Genomic DNA, 21,041 nt, shown 5'->3' with positions numbered 1-21,041 from the left:
GAAAGGTAATTACACGAATTACAGTTTATCAGATATGCCTGGAAGGGGAGGTTATTACACGAATGACAGTTCATCAGACACTCTGGAAGGGGAGGTAATTACACGAATGACAGTTCATCAGACACTCCTGGAAGGGGAGGTAATTACACGAATTACAGTTCATCATCGAGGCAAAGGCGAGATAATCACGGAAAAATAACTCTGGAAAAGGGAGCAAGTCCTCAAAATTAAGAAGAGGGATAATTATACTCTTTATACCATATCAAACTATCATGAATATTTCCACCAACAAAACAAAACACCAGTTTTACTTATAACAAATTTTTATTTTGAAAAGTGATAAACAAAACAGATAGGCCATCAAAAACAAAATATCTCTTAAACTGAATGCTAAATGAAATGATAAAAAACCTAGTGTAAAGTACCGCTAAATATTATAATAAATGAAAACATATTCAAGGGAAATAGAAAATAAGGAACTACAATGTAATATTTAGGATCCATGTGTAGTGGATCATATCACAAGTTCCTGGTTTCTCATAAAATCATATGATTAATCATAGGACATCCTATATCACTCGGAACTCCTCAGGTGTAACTTTTCAGATGTGATACATAAGCATATTTTTTTTTAAAATTAAAGAATAACTTTCATAACAAAATGGTTGCCACCAAGGGCACTACCCTTTAAAAAGTGTCAGTTCATTGATGCTGTAAATATTGTGCATATTGACGGAGAAAATATTACATCCAATTTCTTAAAAATAAGGCCTAAGTAATTTAACATTTCAATAACTATTAATTTTTCTTACTGTAAGCACACAGGTATTACGGAAAAGAAAGTGTTTGATTTTTATACATATTCTTACACCTATTACTTCCGAGGAGTTCTGATTGTACCCTACATTACATGCATTACTTAACAATATGCAGTAAAGGATGCCCTATAATTGATAATTTAGAAGAGCTAATCTACAAAATACATAAACACCGACAGCAAAGGAAAATTTTGACATAAGAAATTAAAAGATATTATCAGTAATGCACCCCAAAAATGATATCCAATCACCTTAAATAATTTTTGAACTAAGCAAGCGATAATAATTTAAAGACTCAATGGTAAAGAAAAAATATAATTAAGCACTTATAATATTGCACAAATTGTTATCAAGAGAAGAAAATTATAAGGTAATAAATAAATAAAGGAAATGAAATGAACACATCATAGAGGTAACAGAAATTGTTTCCTCTTAACAAGGATTTCCCAGGGGTAATTTAAATATTACAAAGTTTGGCTAGCTTAATAGGTATTAGGGTAATTTAAATATTACTAAGTTTGGCTAGCTTAATAGGTATTTTAGCAGCGTGGAGATTTATTGTATAAATCTTGACATTTAAGATTATATGCCATATACCGTATTCAACCCAATAAGCTTCCAGGGCATTCAAAAAGATGAAAAAAGGAAAAAGTGCTTAATAAGACAAAAATTAATGCAAACCTAAACAGTTTTGATATCATAGTTTTCATCTTATGCCCAGGCAATTGAAATGAGGTCTCAAAAAGGGGAGGGGGTCTTATAGGGACATGGGCGCTTATAGGGTCGAATACGGTTTATGTATTTTATGATTAGCAATTTAAATCATTACATGTACATACATGTACATACATGGATCCGGCTAATGGAAATTTCATACATGATTTTAAAACAACAAAAGGTCCAGAGGGCTGGTATCGCCCACATGGATTATTCAAATCAAGAATGCTGCAAAACATATACATATATATGTACTAGACAGACGCAAACTTTAACAAATTTATTTTGTGAACTGGCTAAATTTACATGCTTTGATTTTCTCCTCATTTCTTATTTTCAGGTCAAATTTTTATGACAACAATTTCCCCCTAAAATCACGAAATAACATCTCCATAAAAATTATTGGCTACGGACTAAATTATTTTATTTCATATTTTGCTACATTTCCTTTTTTTGGCACAACTGGAACCAGACCCATGATTTATACAAAGTTGATTTACCTTTATATTATAAATGCTTCAAAACAAATTTTACTTTTTGAAAATTATGACTAGTAATACAATTAAAACATAGATTGACCGATTGACTGATAACAGACCATTGAGACCTTCATAAAGTCTTATTCTTCCACCCATGCCTTCAGGTTAGGTGAGCTATTTTGAAAGACCCAATATCTTTCCGAAACGAAAATTTAAAGTTTCTTTAAAACATTTATAAAATGTTCAAATTTACATTGATGGCCTAAGATGAGATTATAACACCAAACAAATAAAAAATTACCAGCGTTACCTATGTTAACAGTGAAGATTCATTTCGCTATTTTGCCGTCTGACGCAGTGATAGTCAACTATAATAATGACAATGGCGGAAAACATACCACGAGGCACAATGAAAATTAACAATTCATTTATCTTAATTAAATTTTTCAGAAGGTGATGATAAATGTAGAATTGATGGTACGCTGATAACTTTTCAAACATCTCCACATAATTATCGATCTTGTTTTTTAATCCCATTTTGAAAATTAAAAGCTGTTTTGGATAGGTAGTGGGACTTTTAAGAACAATTCAAAGATTGTGGCACATATCAAATTAAAAAGATACCAGAATGAGAAACTAAACATAAATATGCTCTGAGTAATGCTAATAACATGTGTATAATTATTTTTATAGACCGTTTACAGTAAAAATAACACAATTTACATTAAGGTTACAAAACACATTCAAAATAATCAAAATAATACTGGTTATTTCTTTGTTACACTAACTTAAAAGTTTTTGTGTCTTTCAAATTTCACATACACGTACAGTACTTGTATTTTGACAATTAGTACTTGCTAAAATAATTCACCCAAACTTTTCAAGTACATATACAATGTGAAAGCATTTAATTTCATGGGGCTCAATTTTCGTAGATTCTAAAATTTTACTTACTTTTTACAGCTCAAAAAATCAGAAGATACGATGTGGAATTTTGTGGCTTATTTTTGGTGGGGACAATATTTTTCACGATTTTGCAGGACATTGCTATAATCGCGAACATTTGATCAATGATTGAGGAATGGTTCATTCATATATACCCTGAAAACCTGATCGCAAAATTAAAAAAAAAAAATTCTAATTTTGAGCCTCTTATTTTTACCAACTATACCGTAACACATAATGAAATGGTTTCTTTCATGTTTTGTGGGGACATAAAATTGTAGATTTTGTTAAAAGCGAAGGCCATAAAAGTCAAACCCCAACAAAATATAATGATTTCACAGTACAATGTATATCTTTTTGTTTGAAACATACAAAATAAAATTGCTGTAAAAAAGTCATTAATATGACTACACATTTAGTTGCCACAAAAATTAGTTGGTGTAGCTTTGATTTTAGAGATTTCCTATTAATTCTAAATGTTGATTGAAAGTTGCTAATAATAACTAAATACACCAAAGGGTTTTTCTATTGTTCAATCCATTTTCTTATGATATCAGTTTTGATGAAATGATAAAATAAAAACTGCAAAAACTTGACACCAGAAGCAATTACCAATAATGCAAGGAATGTCGAAAATATCATAAACATATCATAACAAGGAGCCGCAAAGCTTGGCATTATCCCCCGCGCCCAGTTGTATTTTTTAATAAATTTCCATGGTAACAGAAAAAGTATTGAAAATGGAAGGTTCCCATTAGAAAAAGGCACAACTAGAGCACTAGCCTAACATGTACAGAAAGTTTCGTGTAGCCAAATTGAACGGTTTTCGAGTTATAGCCCGGAATAGAAAGGAAACTTTAATAATATGGTATTTTTGAATAAGTTTCCATGGTAACAGAAAAAGTATCGAAAATGAAAGGTTCCCATTAGCAAAAGCCACAACTAGAGCACTAGCCTAACATGTACAGAAAGTTTCGTGTAGCCAAGTTGAACGGTTTTCGAGTTATAGCCTGGAATAGAAAGGAAACTTTAATAATATGGTATTTTTGAATAAGTTTCCATGGTAACAGACAGAAAAAAGTATTGAAAATGGAAGGTTCCCATTAGAAAAAGGCACAACTAGAGCACTAGCCTAACATGTACAGAAAGTTTCGTGTAGCCAAGTTGAACGGTTTTCGAGTTATAGCCCAGAATAGAAAGGAAACTTTAATAATATGGTATTTTTGAATAAGTTTCCATGGTAACAGAAAAAGTATCGAAAATGAAAGGTTCCCATTAGCAAAAGGCACAACTAGAGCACTAGCCTAACATGTACAGAAAGTTTCGTGTAGCCAAGTTGAACGGTTTAGGAGTTATAGCCCGGAAACGATACTCGGACGGACGGACGGACGCACGGACGGACGGACGGACGCACGGACGGACAGAGCCCAAATCAATATCCCCCGCAAACGCGTTTCGCGGGGGATAACAAAACAGGTCCAGTGTAACAACTTATAATCTCTAATTTTTTCACTTACTAGAAAGTTATCTTTATACATTTGAGTGTATTTCACACTTGTACCTTGAATGAAGGCCAAGGTCATTCATTAGAAAAGAGCAACTAGGTTGTTCTTTACCCTAAAACACTTCTGACCTATATCAGATATACAAGCCTCAAAGTTAATGAGAAGATGTCACAATGTGATATGTTTACAGATGATGAAACGAGTTCACGAGCCATGATGCATGATGGAAGACTGATAACCAACAATAATGGATAGAATTTGATAATGAATTCCAGGTACCGTATTCGCCATAATTAGCGCCCAGGCTGCTTAAAAAATATATCAAAGGTTTTTTTAGGGAGCTAAAACTTAAGTTGTGGACAAACAAATTCTTAATAAAACAGTCAGTCATATCTTCAATTTTTCTGTTTTCATGGCACACTAATCTGACAGTAAATATGCATTGTTTCCTTTAAGTCACATTATTACGTTGTGATCACATGGGAAATACTCGCAAGTTCATGTAATATGGATACAATGCAGATGTTATAAGCATTACAGAATTGTGAAACATATCATTATATCCATGAGATGACAGGGCGTCCTTCACCAGAAAAGGAAAAAGGTATTTATTGGGGGAGGGGCGCTAATTACAGTGAATACAGTATTCACACTTTCCTATTTAAATTTGGCTCACACTTAAAAATAACACTTTCTGATCATGATGCTCAAGATTTCTTGGTAATTATTAGGATTTTCTTGATTAGAATTAAAGGTTCAAAGACTTAATTGTCTATATCGATATCGGGATCTTTGTGTTGGATTTTGTCTTCAGCAGGAAAGTGGAAATTGCGTTCACTATGTCGTGATCTTGTTAATTCATTTCTGAAGTATTCGATTGTCTTTTCTATCCCAGTCATCATAGGAACCTGAAATATATGGTGGAAGGGTAACATTATCTCATTCACCCCTGAACACACATTTAGACTCTTCTGAATCAAAGACAAGGCCAGTCCATTATGAAATTTCAGGGGTGAATGAGTTAAAACAGGACATAAATGTTTGGGTTGAACTAATTCACCCCTGAAGACACATTTAGGCTCTTCTGAATCAAAGACAAGACCAGTCCATTATGAAATTTCAGGGATGAATGAGTTAAAGGCAATAAAACCTCATCAAATTCGTAATGATTTCCATGTAAACAAAGATCAGTAGAAAAAATGCTTTAACACTCTCTAAGTTACATAAAAACAAGGAAAAAACTTCAATGTTCAAGGCACCAATGGTCTTGTATTGTTCATCAGCTGACGTGTGATCCAAGATAAATTCCACAGCTTTTTGGTATTGTATAAAAGTTTCCAATAAAATTTACTCTGACTTAGTAGTCCTTCATCCCAGCATGCTACAGGCCAGATAACAGTCTCTGAGCCTATCACTGGTAGTAATTGACAAATATATATATATATATATTGTATAAATATTTCATCGTCAATCATTTGAACTTACTTTAAACCTTTCATTCAAGCATGCTTCAGGAGAAAAAAAGTCTCTGAATTTTTAGCTTTCTTTTAGGAGAAGTAATTTAAAGGAAAACATTGCCAAGGGGCAGCTTGATGCTAAATTCCTCGAAAACCCAAAAACATCAACCTATTTGAGATACTATTCCGTCTTTGCATATTAAAGAGTAACCTCCCTTGCGGGTAGGTATACATTATGACGTCATCATTTCGTAAGCAAATGGCATGTGATTTCTCTGACAAGTATGATGTTGCTCTCGCAAACACATGACTTCACAATGGATATCTACCCACATGGGCAGATAACTCTGTAATATGCAAATACAAAATAGTCATATCTCATAGTCATATCTCATTGGTTGAAGGTAAAAGAAAATCTCTGCAGAAATAGTACACTACATCCGTAGTACACCGTACAGTCAAGATTATGAATTTTAAGTAAGATTTTAGCTATCACTGGTTTCTCTTGACAAGATTAACTTGTCACTTACCTTAGGTTTCCAGTCGAGATATTCACGAGCCTTTGTTATATCTGGTTTACGTTTTTTCGGATCGTCTTGCATTATTGGCTTGTGTACAATTTCACTTTTTCCACCTAGTTCAAAGATAAAGGTCAAAGTTAACGTCGAGTAATCAAAACAAAATACAAGATCAAAGACCTTATAAACATATCTGCTGGAATGAATTTCAAATTGATAAAAAAAAAAAAAGTGGTTTAAATCATAGGAAAATCAGACTGAATTGATGTCAAGACAAAATTAAAGATGCTCCACCGCTAACAAAGCATAAATGATGTTAATCATTTGAACAATAATTGGTGTTTAATTGTGTATATAATAGTCTAATTAACACGAAAAATAATATAAAATGATTTATTTTGCTTTTGGAGCATGCGCATTCAGTAGTTCATTCCATATAGGATATAGTGGTACGGGGATGCAATTAATTATTTTTCATATTTTTGACTTGAAGTAAAATTAGAACACAAACTTTTCAATGGGTAATGGTGTAATGTAAGTAACGTTTGTTAACTGAAGAAAAAATACTTAATCATCTGCTCCTGTTTTTTTTAATAGTGAAAAAATATCATCTTGTCCGCGGTGGTGGAGCATCTTTAAATAGAAAAATAGATGATATCTCAGGAAAGCAACAGCGAGGGCCCGTTTGGACATTCAAAAGATAGATACATTAAGAAGAAAACAATTCTTCTTCTTTTTTTCATGTGACTGGGAAATGAAATGTCAAATAGTGAATACATATACAAACAGAAGTTCTTCCAAATCCAGATGAAAAATCAGAAGGTTAAAATCAGCATATTGATAAATAAGAAGACGAACATTGCAGCACTCTGAAATTTATAATTACAACAGTTTTTGTATCTTTTCACAAAATGTTAATTTTTAATGAATTTTGTTCTACTTCTCTCTCTACTTACCAATAAGTTTTTTAATGATGTTAGCAAAGTCAAGGATCGTGTGTTCATCAGGGTTACCAAGATTTACAGGTAAAGAATAGTTACTATTCATCAATTTGACGAGGCCATCGACTAAATCAGATACGTACTGAAATGATCTTGTCTGATTTCCATCTCCATATACCTAAAAACATAAATTTCTGAATTAAATTTAATTTTCTTTGAAAAATACTGTAAAAAAAATTGTCTTAGCGACCACCTCTGTATTGACTCTGTACAGATCCATTGTTTACTAAGATAGTTTTTCTTAGGTCTCAAACAACTACTTTCAATACAATTCAGCCTGTGTATAAAGACCACCTGGCTGTAATGACCAATTTTCTTTTGTCCCTTGGGTGGTCTTTATAGACAGGTTTGACTATATAATAATTTGATTCTTCCTAGCAATGATACTGTATGACTAAGTAAAAAAATGCTGTAGCAGATATATACTACCATCCTATAACAATCCAATATCATAACTATCTTGGAATTTTAGCAAAATGTAGCAAATTAGACCAATGTGAATCTGAAGGTCAAGGTCATTGGGTAAATGTTAAGTCAATAGTTTGGGTTATTTTTGTTTAATATTCTATTAGCAGCCAGGGTCATTTTAGGATAAACCAGGTTTAGATGGTGAAGGAAAGTTGGAGTTCCCAGAGAAAAACCGCTGACCACCGACCAGTACCTGGCTCAGAGGTAGAAGGCTAATGGTAATATGTCAAAATATCCTAACCACTTGGCCATCACAATCTCTGTAAAGATGAAAATCTTCTTTGATATAAAGATTTACTATCCTCACCGTCAATGGTTCGTCCTGAAGGGCTTGTAGGATAAAATTGCTGACAACTCGTCCATCATTCATATGCATCCGTGGGCCAAATGTGTTAAAAATCCTTGCAACTCGCACTTGAATATGGTCCTAACAATAGAAATGATACATAGTGTTTTTGATTCAACTTCAACATCAATACTTTTTTTATTCAACATCACATAACTTAAAACTTACTAACATCAATGTTACAGGTCAACCTTCATAAAATAACTTAAATGAGAGTAAAAATTCAGAGAAATAATTTTCTGTAAACAAGGGAATTTACATTACAACAAAATTGATGATAATTACGAAAATTATTTTTAGGACAAAAAATTGCCCTTTGCATAAGATTTTGTATGAAACTATGTTACAAAAGGTTTAACATTCATATTTATCGCAAAATGTTTGAAAATCGCGAAATTTAATACTCTCAAATATTTTCAAGTTTACAGTATAGAAATTTAAATATGTTATTAAATTCTAATAACAATATCAAAACATTGTGTACCTGTTTGGCATAGGCGTAACACATTGTCTCTGCTACCCGCTTGCCCTCATCATAACAGGCCCGGGGTCCTATAGGGTTTACGTGTCCCCAGTATTCCTCAGGCTGGGGGTGGACCTCCGGGTCTGAAACAATCATATCTACTCAGTCAAACAGCTAAAAGACCACAGGTATAACATTTTCAACCATTCACTCACTGTTGGTACAGTATAACACGGTTAATGAATCCCTGTGGACCGTCATAATCACTTTGTTGTAAAATTAATTCATTATTGATATATACTAATTACACTTTACAGATATCTTTTAAATTAAGAGCCTTGGCAGGGAATGAAAATTACTTCCCTATCATAACCATGAACTTGCTGTAAGAGTGTTCGTTATAAACATGTTTTTTCTGTATTCTAGAAGGAGCCAATGGTTTGAATTTCTTAAACCTGATTAGTCTACCAACTTCACTTCCAATTTTTTTTTTTTTTTTTTTTTACAATACTAAAATTTTGCAAAGTTTATCTCTGTGAAGTAAGATCTCTTTCACTTATAAAGGTACCTGTATTTCCATTTCATTTTTATTCAGGAAAAAAAAAATCTCTGCTAACTTGTTTTAAAATCATGAAAGTTAGTAGCTTTGAAAGAAAGATTTTTTACAGCAAGCTGAAATACTATGATGTAGAGTCCAACATTTTAGATTGGAATAACATGTTTATTGAAAAGACTAATGACTCCAATGTGTTCTACCAATAAGGTAATACTCAGTAGGTATGAAGTAAGAGATTTGTTTGTCACATCCTCCAATTATGTGTACTCTGGTTCTACTTACCACCATACACTTCTGATGTTGAAGCCAGCAGGAGGCGACCTCTTACACGTTTGGCTAACCCTGAAAGGATTCAACAGATTTACATATAAACCTGATATCATAGCTCTATAAGGATTCAAAGTAAGTTTTAAATACTGTAAACACACTTATTTTAACGGTAGATTTATTTTAGCGCTTTCCAGGCTGTCTTTGGAGCACTGACAGAAACTTAAGTAAATTTTGTAAAAGGGCATTTCCGGTATTGATCCACTGAATTGTAATAATTAAATATGTATATAAATAAATCATAATTCACATTTTTTCACATTTGCGCTAAAATTTGTCAGCGCTAAAATAAGTACATCTACAATAAGTACTTATTTTCATAAACAATAACTAACTATGTCTCTGATGATACTAATTCAGTGTAACTTGTCCAAACATCAAAACAAAGATATCCAGCAGGTATAGACAAGGATTCAGATTATACAGGTTTTAATTACACAATAACATTAGAAGGAAAACAATTATTACGGAATAGACAGGAATTAGGATTAGACAAGGACCTGTTTTGACCAGTTATACTGTATTATACAGTAACACATATGCTTAAAAGCCATTCTCGTCTACGATATTTGGGACTTGAAACACTAGTCATTCAAGGTACAGCTGTCATTTTAGTAATACTAAATCTAAGATCCTACACATGCCATTTCTTGGATAACCAATCAAAATCCATGTTACATTAGGATGATTTTACCTCGACCAATCAGAACTCACCTAACATATGGATGGTGCCGATGGTGTTGGTTTTAATGGTTTTTACTGGATTGTACATGTAGTTTGGTGGAGATGCCGGTGAAGCAAGATGATAAATCTGATCAACTGTAAACAAACAAAATATACATGTACCATAATCAGAATTTATTCAATTACCAAACTCATTAAAATACTTTTATAAATTATGAGAAATATGAATAGCTCAAAATACCAAATTCATCTTCCATAAATATAAACTGAAAAATTCCATGATATATATATATATTTTACCAAGAACTAGAAATGTTTGTAAGACATTAATGCTTCAAGATATTAATCAGAACAAAACTGGACATGTATAAATATTATCTATTTCACAGCCAATGTAAAACAAATTATAAAACTTATGCAAATCACTTTTAATGACCTAGATGAAAGCGTGTGAGAGTTCTTAAAATTGGAGGAAACCGTAGTCCCCAGAGAAAACCCACATATCGGCTATAGGTGAAAGGTGAGTGGCTAACCAATACACCACCGGATCACCCAAACTGGGCACGACGGAATGGACATACACAGGACATACATGTGTAACACTATACAAACATGTCCTGTACCATTTTATATTTCATTTGATAATCCATTCATTATACTTATAATTATGAAAATTATAAAGAGTTTTTGTTACCTTCTATAAACAGAGGATTTACAATGTCATGGTTGATGAGTTCAAAGTTCTCATGGCCAATCCAATGCTCCACGTTACGTTTACGGCCGGTGAAGAAATTGTCTACCACGGTGACCTCATGACCTTCTAACATTAACTTGTCCACAAGATGGGACCCAACGAATCCAGCTCCTCCTGAAATCTGTAAATCAAAATAAGATACAAGTGTACAGATTTGAGAAATGCATCTCCTGGTATTTGCTTTCCATCATTATGAAATCTATATGACTGGTCATCTCTCTTTGCTCTAGATCTCCGTCCCACTAAGCTCATATCAATATTGACCCATAGCCGGGTTGCCTCCCTTGATTCTCTCTTTGTTCAATTTTTTTTATATATACATTTACACCCAAAATGGCTGTTCTTGTGGAGTATATAATCGCTGATAAATGGTTTTCCTGGTTTAACTTACACAATTTTAATGCAGAGCACCAAAAATGAGTTGATAATGTAAATATTAGCATTAAGATATCTTCTTATAGATTCTATGGTCTACATATATGCCAAAGTTTTGCAGATAATCAATTCATAATATCCTAGCATGCATTATGAAGATTGCCTGCAAAGCTCTGGCATCTATATAGACCATAGATTCTATAAGAAAATAGTTTTATTCTTAAATATGTTGATATGTAATTATGAATATCAAGATAAATTTATAACATCAAGTTAAACCTACACACCAGGATCCTCTTCCTGTTCTTTGTAGGTCAGGAACTTCACTTCTGGGAAAGTTTTCCTACTGTAAACATATAATATTGGAATGAAAATGAGGATATATACATGTATTATGTTGCATCTGAAAAAAATGATAATTTCTAATGATATTTTATATTCATGAAACGCTAGAAGGCTTGGTGTTTTTTTTTTTTTAGTTTTTTTATATCTTGGCAAGCAAAACTTACATGTTTTATGAATTTTCAGATGAAATAAGCAAAACATTTTTAAAAAGATACTTTATTATTTTGGTCAAATTGTGTTGTAAAAATTCCAGAAGAAGTAATATTTTTAGGTCAAGGTCATTTGTTTGAACAAACCTTCATTACAGTCTACTACAGGCTTAATAGCAGGCTTTAGGTTTGCAGAAGAAGTTGTTTAAAGGGAAATGTTGACATTAGATTGCCAGACAGACAAATGCACTCTGCCACAACAAAAGATCTATTGCTGTACAGAAAGGTAAGCTAGCAATTACATAAACATGTTAATGAAGTAATATGTTTCATAATCAATATAAATGAAGTTTTAATTTTTATCAACTTACTCAAGATTTTGATAATTACGAAGACTAACGCTTTTAATTTAGACAACAAAGAAGCATGGTGATAATATTTATATAAGAAATTGGGTATCGGAATTTCGATAACAAAATATTTTTAAAATATGTACCCTTTTTCCAATTCTGCTACTCTGCGTTTCAGATTTTCAATAGTTTGGTAAGTGTCCTGTCCAACATTCTTTGCAGACCTTAAAACAATAGAAATAGTCTTCTTTATAAAACAATGGCATGTGCCAGTAGCCTATATATATACAAAACTAGTGCTAGCCTCGTCATGACTGCACACTCAGCTGCAATAAAAAATCTTTTCATGTTACGGAGTTTCCTCCCCTGTACATGTGGTTAGATACTGATCGCCAGGTTATCATGAAGCCACGCCCGTGCTCATTAATGCACGTGTACCTATTCAATGTTGGAGCAAACATCGTATCACACACAACATAAACTGCAAAGTCACATTAGGGTTGATTGAAAGTTGGCGATCTGTCAATGGTGACAATCATTATTTTGTGAGCGAAATTCACATTGTTTTAACTGAAAAGTATGATATTATAAATAAACACATGACGTCATAATCAATACCTATATGCAAGGGCAGATAACTCTGTAATAATATGCAAATATAGAACATAAAAGAAGAATCACAAAAAATATACAACATATTTGGTAACTATATGTACTAATTAAAATTAAGCCTTTCATTTTCTGAAAAGTAAAATCCCATTATCACAGATTTTAGTCTTTAGTGACTTTGCATTTTTTATTGTGTGTGATACGATGTTTGCTCCAACATTGAATAGGTACATGTGAATTAGCGAGCACGGGTGTGGCTTCATGATCATGGCAATAAGTATCTAACCACATGTACACATGGAATTAAGACTATTTATTAGCTTCTGTGATCATGAATAAAGGTCAAAGTTAAGACAATTGATGTTACTAATTATATATAAGCATTCATTTAATTCAAATCAGAGGATAAAAAAAAATGAACAGTTTGTTTTCATGAAAATTTGAATCTCTTTTCTCACTCAGCTTGCTACATGCCAAATACATGTACATGTATCATATGTTTTTTGAAAAGAAGTTGACGAGTCAATGCTCTGAAAATCAAACAATTCTAGGGTCACCGAAAGGTATGAATCTATACTCACCTAGATACTTCATTAGAAGATGAAAACTTGCCAAATCCAACTGTAATGTAACCAAGAATAATATTAAATCTGTGACTTAAAACTCTTCACTAAAACAATAGGGCTGGGTATTGGAAGGTATAAAACAATATGATACGTATTGACAATACACTGAAACAATACACGATACGTATTGACGATACAGTGGACCTCTTTTTCAAATTCAGTTAAACAATGTGTTTTGAATATTGTGACAATAAAAGACAATTTTGATAAAACATTTTATAACCAGGAAAAAATCTACCAAACATTTGATTCAGTTTATCATCTGTGTTAATTAATTTATGTCAATTTGTATTCTTAGTTATGAAAAGGGATTTCTAATCCATCTAGGTGACACAGATGCCTTAAACACTTCCTATTGATTGAAATGCTCTTACTTGAATGATGTTTTAGAATAAATTTTGTTTGGAATTTCCTATTTCTATAACAAAAACAGTAGGGTGAGATGTAAAACGATACAGCGATATACAGCATGTTTGCATATGTATCGATATTCGATACACTGGTGAAAACCGATACATATCAGTATATCGATATATCGATCCAGCCCTATAAAAACAACATAATAAATATACATTTACAGTCAAACTTTGGCCTGTCCATATAGACCACCAATGAAGTGACCCAAAAAAAAAGCCAAGTGGTCGCTATATAGAGGTTAAATTGGGTTGACATTTATCATTTGGGATCCTGAGAAAGTAGTCTTATTAAGCAGGTGGTCTTTATACAGAGGTGGTCTCTAAGACAGGTTTTTCTGTATCCATTTTGATTTTTTATACTTCAACATATAGAGGATTGGTATAATTATATATACAAAATAGAGTTAATTAATGTATTTATTCTAGTAAAGAACCTAGATCTGAATTGATACATATGAAGATATTCATGTGTGCTAATTAATGGAGCTAATGTAGTTATACAATAACATGGCTGTGCAAACACAGATAAAAGAAAAAGTAACATTCATTGATTCAGGACAAATAAAAATTTCAATAGGATATAAGATGACCTTTCGTGTTGAGATTATAGTATTTTATTTTAAGTTCTGGCAATTTAAAAAACTTATAAATATGATATTTCCCTGAGGTAATGTCGCATGCTCTTCAAAACCCTATAAATTAAAATACTATCATTTTCTTGGGGCAAAAATGATCTAAAGTGCTTAGCAATCACCAGAACATATATGGTGTTTTTTTGTTTGTTTTTGTTTCCTTTAAATGTAGCTCTACATTTATTCAACAAATTTTATTGATGTACTCCTTATTTTAAATACCAACAGAGTATATCGCGGACGGCAGGTTATAGCTTGAGGGTGAAAATATAATCAACCACAGAAGGCTTTGACAGATTGATGGTTGCATCTATAATTATCCGATGTATATTTGAATGTTATGGGATTGAAGCCAGGAAAGACTACCACACTATAGCTGCCTTATCAACCACCTCTATATAAAGACCATCTGCCTTAGTAACCACCTCTGTATAAAGACCACCTGCCTTAGTAACCACCTCTGTATAAAGACCACCTGCCTTAGTAACCACCTCTGTGTAAAGACCACCTGCCTTAGTAACCACCTCTGTGTAAAGACCACCTGCCTTAGTAAACCACCATCTTTGTAAAGACCACCTGCCTTAGTAACCACCTATAAAGACCACCTGCCTTAGTAACCACTTTGTGTAAAGACCACCTGCCTTAGTAACCACTTTGTGTAAAGACCACCTGCCTAAGTAACCACCTCGTATAAAACCACCTGCCTTATAACCCTCTGTATAAAGACCACCTGCCTTAGTAACCACCTCTGTGTAAAGACCACCTGCCTTAGTAACCACCTCTGTGTAAAGACCACCTGCCTTAGTAACCACCTCTGTGTAAAGACCACCTGCCTTAGTAACCACCTCTGTGTAAAGACCACCTGCCTTAGTAACCACCTCTGTGTAAAGACCACCTTTAACACCTCTGTGTAAAGACCACCTGTCTTAGTAACCACCTCTGTGTAAAGACCACCTGCCTTAGTAACCACCTCTGTGTAAAGACCACCTGCCTTAGTAACCACCTCTGTATAAAGACACCTGCCTTAGTAACCACCTCTGTGTAAAGACCACTGCCTTAGTAACCACCTCTGTATAAAGACCACCTGCCTTAGTAACCACCTCTGTATAAAGACCACCTGCCTTAGTAACCACCTCTGTGTAAAGACCACCTGCCTTAGTAACCACCTCTGTGTAAAGACCACCTGCCTTAGTAACCACCTCTGTGTAAAGACCACCTGCCTTAGTAACCACCTCTGTGTAAAGACCACCTGCCTTAGTAACCACCTCTGTGTAAAGACCACCTGCCTTAGTAACCACCTCTGTGTAAAGACCACCTGCCTTAGTAACCATCTCTGTGTAAAGACCACCTGCCTTAGTAACCACCTCTGTGTAAAGACCACCTGCCTTAGTAACCACCTCTGTATAAAGACCACCTGCCTTAGTAACCACCTCTGTATAAAGACCACCTGCCTTAGTAACCACCTCTGTATAAAGACCACCTGCCTTAGTAACCACCTCTGTGTAAAGACCACCTGCCTTAGTAACCACCTCTGTGTATAAAGACCACCTGCCTTAGTAACCACCTCTGTATAAAGACCATCTGCCTTAGTAACCACCTCTGTATAAAGACCACCTGCCTTAGTAACCACCTCTGTATAAAGACCACCTGCCTTAGTAACCACCTCTGTAAAAAGACCACCTGCCTTAGTAACCACCTCTGTGTAAAGACCGCCTGCCTTAGTAACCACTTATGTATAAAGACCACCTGCCTTAGTTACCACCTCTGTGTAAAGACCACCTCTGTAAAAAGACCACCTGCCTTAGTAACCACCTCTGTGTAAAGACCGCCTGCCTTAGTAACCACTTATGTATAAAGACCACCTGCCTTAGTTACCACCTCTGTGTAAAGACCATCTGCTTATTAAGACCATTTTTAAGGGTACCAAAAGGTCAATTTTAACACAATTTGACCTGTTTATAAAGACCACCTGGCTATAAAGACCATTATTACTTTGTTCTTTGAGTGGTCTTTATTGATATGTTTGACTGTCCATTGATAAGGTAAAATACCAGTACTGACATTGGAAAGTTGGATGGACATTCGGAACGGCATGGACTGTGATTAAGCTGGAACGAACAAGATTTTGCTGGACCGAATATTAATGTGAATTTTTGCAGTAAACATAACTTCCTGCTATTAGTATCCAGGCAGCTGTTTTCATGAGTATCTTATGCAGTTTACATTTTTGCCAGGTTCGGCACATGCATAATACTTCAGAGACAGCATTTCTACCGACTTCTGGTACTTAATAATTGCCAGACGGTCGATCCGAACTGGATTTTAAAATAGGCGATTCGAGTCAAATTTTGCTGGACATGTCCATCAGGCCGGCAAATTTTGCAATGTCTGTCAGTGTAATGAGGAAAATAAACCTGGTCTCAGTTGAGAAGTAGTTTTTATATACAGGTCAAATTGTATTGAAATTGACCCATTTGGGACACCATGAAAGTGGTCTTATTGAGTAGATGGTCTTTATACTCCATTCGAATTAAGACTTAATAATGCGAAAACATTGTCTGATTTTGGTTTTCGTCCACACTTCAGTTGCACTGGTGTGTAGGTTGCACTATCGATTTTTTGGGAAAAAAGTCGCAACCTATACTCCGGAAAATATGGCAATAGTGAGTCCCAATAACCAAGCGGTCTTTAAACACAGGTCGTATAATTAATCTACTATATGTGGACATCATGAAAGTTGTCTTATTTAGCAAGAGGATTATACAATGGTAATACATATTAAGGCATGATTTAACTCTTTCCGTACTTTGTATTCTTTCCGAATTCCATATCGGAAATAGTAATTAGTTTAGCCCCCGGAAGTTTTTTTTGAAAACGTCGGATAAAATGTCCGGTTATTGTGTGCTGATTCATTAACCGTATTCGACCCAATAAGCGCCCAGGGCGCTTAAAAAAATTGATAAAAATGAAAAGGTGCTAATAAGTCAAAATCATTGCAAATTTATACCGTTTTATGTAATTTTGGTCCTTATTTATGCATGGGTAATTGAAATTGAGGCCTCAAAAAGGGGGAGGGGCGCTTCTAGGGACATGGGCGCTTATTGGGTCGAATACGGTAATTCAAATATGTTAAGATTAGTGCAATAAATTATTATTCATATCAGCTTACTTAGTAATATTCTTATGAATTATTAAAAGCCTGCATCAAGATATCATTTTGATATTGCAATCTGGAGCAAAGGACGAGTAACTGCCACTTTTTTTATGATGGCAAGTTTTGTTTGTTTTATCTTGTTCCTTGGGGTTTTGGATGCATTAGTTGCAGGTGCTTTTTTGTTTGTGCACTGACCGTGATGTTGGGCGACGACTGATTTTCCTTTGATGTCAGCCGTCTTACTTTCTGAAGCGAGCCGTCATTTCATGATATGTTGTATTTTTTCAATCAAAATTTATGACATTTCTTCAAAATCTTCCATCCTCAAAGTAAGGAGTAGCCATCAAGAAATTTATTAAAGTTTTACATTGGACAAATAGTGTTTCATTTGACTCGATAAGACAAATGTTTGTTGAGAAAATTTATTTTTATTCCTAGTTCATAGTAGTGTAAAGAGACAGTGACAAATCCTTCTCACTTATCTTTGTATCATGACTGCTAGTCCTGTGCAAAACTCAGCCCACATAATTATCAAAATGGTGTTTTTTAATATTAAGTCTTTCTCTGGGAAATTAATCATTAAACAATGTCAGTTAACATGCAGATTTTGTCTTGAACACATATTTGCCATTGAAATATGCTATTTTTGTAAGTATTCAAACTTTCGAGTTAAAGCCACATTATACGTAACTAGTACCTAACTATCAACAAAAATTCAACTTAAATTCGACTCTGATATTGTTAGTATTTGTAGATGTAGTTGAAAACTTGAAATTAAGATATATTAAAGAATATTTATAATTTTTTTTTTTAATAACTTTGGTCAAGGACGTACATGAGAAGGATAAGTCACACTGGGTTTTGGGGAAATCCAAGGCAGGCGCTTTTGTGTTTGTGCACTGACCGTGACGTTGGGCGACGACTGAGTGCGAGGGTTACCGTCTTACTTTCTGAAGCGGGGCCGTCATTTCATGAGCTGTCGATCTTTTTTAACGAAAATTTAAGACATATCCTCTAAATATTCCGTCTTTAAAGCAAGTAATATACGTCATGAAATTTAATAAACTTTACAATGGTGTTTCGTTTGACTCGATAAGACAAGTATTTGTTGAGAAAAACGGTTTTTATTCCCGGTTCATAGGCGTCTCGCGTGGTGTTTAGTAATGGAAAGAGACAGTCACGAATCCTTCTCACTTATAAAAAATAACTTTGGTACAGCAGTTGTTGAAAGTCGAAACATGTAAACATGCATGCCTTGATTTTAAACTGGTCGCCATAGAAGTTGCGATTGTTGCCGAACAGAAGTCGGAAAGTTCATGACCCATTTTAGGAAGAGTTCGGACAGACGTTACATAGTTACGGTGGTCGCGTGTTTATAACTAATATTTATATGATTTTTATCAAAATATTCCGAATCATAATTGCTCATCTTCTCTTTGATTTCACCCTGTCTCTGCATGATTTACAACAGGATTTTTTTTAACATTCTTCTTAATCATGAAAAAAGATAAGAAAGATACAGATATTGGGCCTTTAAGCTGTGTATTAGACTGTAGGCATAACATAAAAAACAAAATCGTCCAGTGGCAGAACCAACAAGGATGTAAATATTAAAACGAGCGTACATAAACTGCGTGCAATACACAATTTATAAAAGAACCGTGTAGTGGCATTTATGTACCCTGCTCTCATTAATTATCATCCACTTGTTCAATATGTGTTTCTATTGTTCAACATTAGATATATTGCCATATCTTCAGCTATTATCTTTGCAACCATTCACAGCCTCACAAATAGCCATCACGTAATATTTTACCGGTACACATGATGAAAGCGTTCGGTCTGCTGCTAGCCGTGTAAAATTGAATGAAGAAAAGAAGATTAAATATTCAACTCACTTATAATTAAAGCTGCGACAGCAGCTATGGTTACGACTGCATTCCTCATCTTCTTTATCGGTATCATTACTCGAACTCTTGTCCACATTACTCACATCATGAGCACGAGAATCTGTTGTTTAGTGTGGGAACTCTTTTGTACAATGAGGTAGCTAAAATCGGGAAGGTTCGGAAATTACCGACCAACAACGTCTGGCAGGTGCCCCTGTGCAATTAGCTGAATTTATATTATTAATTTCATTGCGAACTTGAGATTTTTTTAACCATTGTTATATTTTCTAAATATCTATATGCATAAATATTGCATATGAATATCTGAAAAGAATATTGATAATCGATTAAAGATGCTCCACCGCCGACAGACCAAAAATGATATTCATCATTTGAACAATAATTAGTGTTTAATCGTGTATAATAGTCTAATTAACACAAAAAAATAATATAAAATGATTTATTTTGCCTTTGGTACACGCGCATTCAGTAGTTCATTTCATATAGGATATAGTGGTACGGATTTTTTTCGGGATGCAATTAATTATTTTTCATATTTTTAACTTGAAGTAAAATTAGAAGCTCAAACTTTTCAATGGTGGTAATGGTGTAAAGTAAGTAACTTTTGTAACTGAAGAAAAATACTAAATCGTCTGCTCCTGTTTTTGATAGTGAAAAAATACCATTTGTCAGCGGTGGAGCATCTTTAAGTAAGAAATCTTATATTTTGTGTATTATAATAGTGGGAGGGGGAACAACTCAATCACAAAATAAAATAAAATATTTCTATTGATATGGTATATAATGCATCTTAAATTGTATCAGAAATATTTTTTGAAAATGTGTCATGTATGAGATAAATTACTGGATATATGTTATTCATTTTTTTTTGTCTTTGACCAACCAAAATTAACTGAATTACACATTTTGATTAACATCTAAGAAACGCACATTGTTAGAATCTTGATTTGTAGGAGTATATTGTAATTTGTAAGAAGACAGCTATGAACTCTGGGAAAATTAATTTTCATTTTAATCTTACAATCACTGTGAACTATAGTGCATGGTACATCAACTTATATGAAGTAGACAAAGCCTAATAGCACCATATGTTTCCCTTCATTCGAAGGAGAGGTATTGTAATAGACTGCATAAGTGCCCCTGTCCCCATAAGCGTGCCTCCTTCTTTTTTAGGACCCATTTCACTTACTTTAAATAAAATGCACATTGAAAATACCAAAAGTCTTTTACACCTACAACATTTTTGATACTTCAGGTATTACTATCACCAACGTTATATCCACGTCAGTGATAGTAACCTCAGGGGTATTGAGGACAGAGTAATAAATGCTGCCCCAGATTGTAAGCTGCATGCCCGTCACTTCCAGATATGAATTGTTGTTGTTTTCCTCATTTGATTCTATTGCAAATATTTATGTCTTACTTTTATGAAAGTTA

The 21,041-nt window shown here is 33.8% G+C and overlaps 1 protein-coding gene across 1 annotated transcript; it reads right to left on the bottom strand.

The window, feature by feature from the left end:
• Window positions 1–1,660: 1,660 nt before the first annotated feature.
• Window positions 1,661–19,731, bottom strand: LOC138306870 (UDP-glucuronic acid decarboxylase 1-like). Its single transcript, XM_069247377.1, is given in 13 exon segments — window positions 1,661–5,372; window positions 6,452–6,555; window positions 7,396–7,558; window positions 8,216–8,335; window positions 8,739–8,860; window positions 9,556–9,615; window positions 10,315–10,419; window positions 10,979–11,159; window positions 11,701–11,721; window positions 11,723–11,759; window positions 12,404–12,481; window positions 13,448–13,487; window positions 19,593–19,731. Coding segments are annotated over 13 exon segments (1,263 nt in total). The 5' UTR covers window positions 19,681–19,731; the 3' UTR covers window positions 1,661–5,228.
• Between the last annotated feature and the right edge of the window lie 1,310 nt (window positions 19,732–21,041).

This window comes from Argopecten irradians, chromosome 14 (genome assembly GCF_041381155.1).
Source record: "Argopecten irradians isolate NY chromosome 14, Ai_NY, whole genome shotgun sequence".
NCBI classification, from domain to species: Eukaryota; Metazoa; Mollusca; class Bivalvia; order Pectinida; family Pectinidae; genus Argopecten; species Argopecten irradians.
Note: the sequence above shows the minus strand (reverse complement) of the source record. Positions and strands in the feature narration are given on the sequence as shown.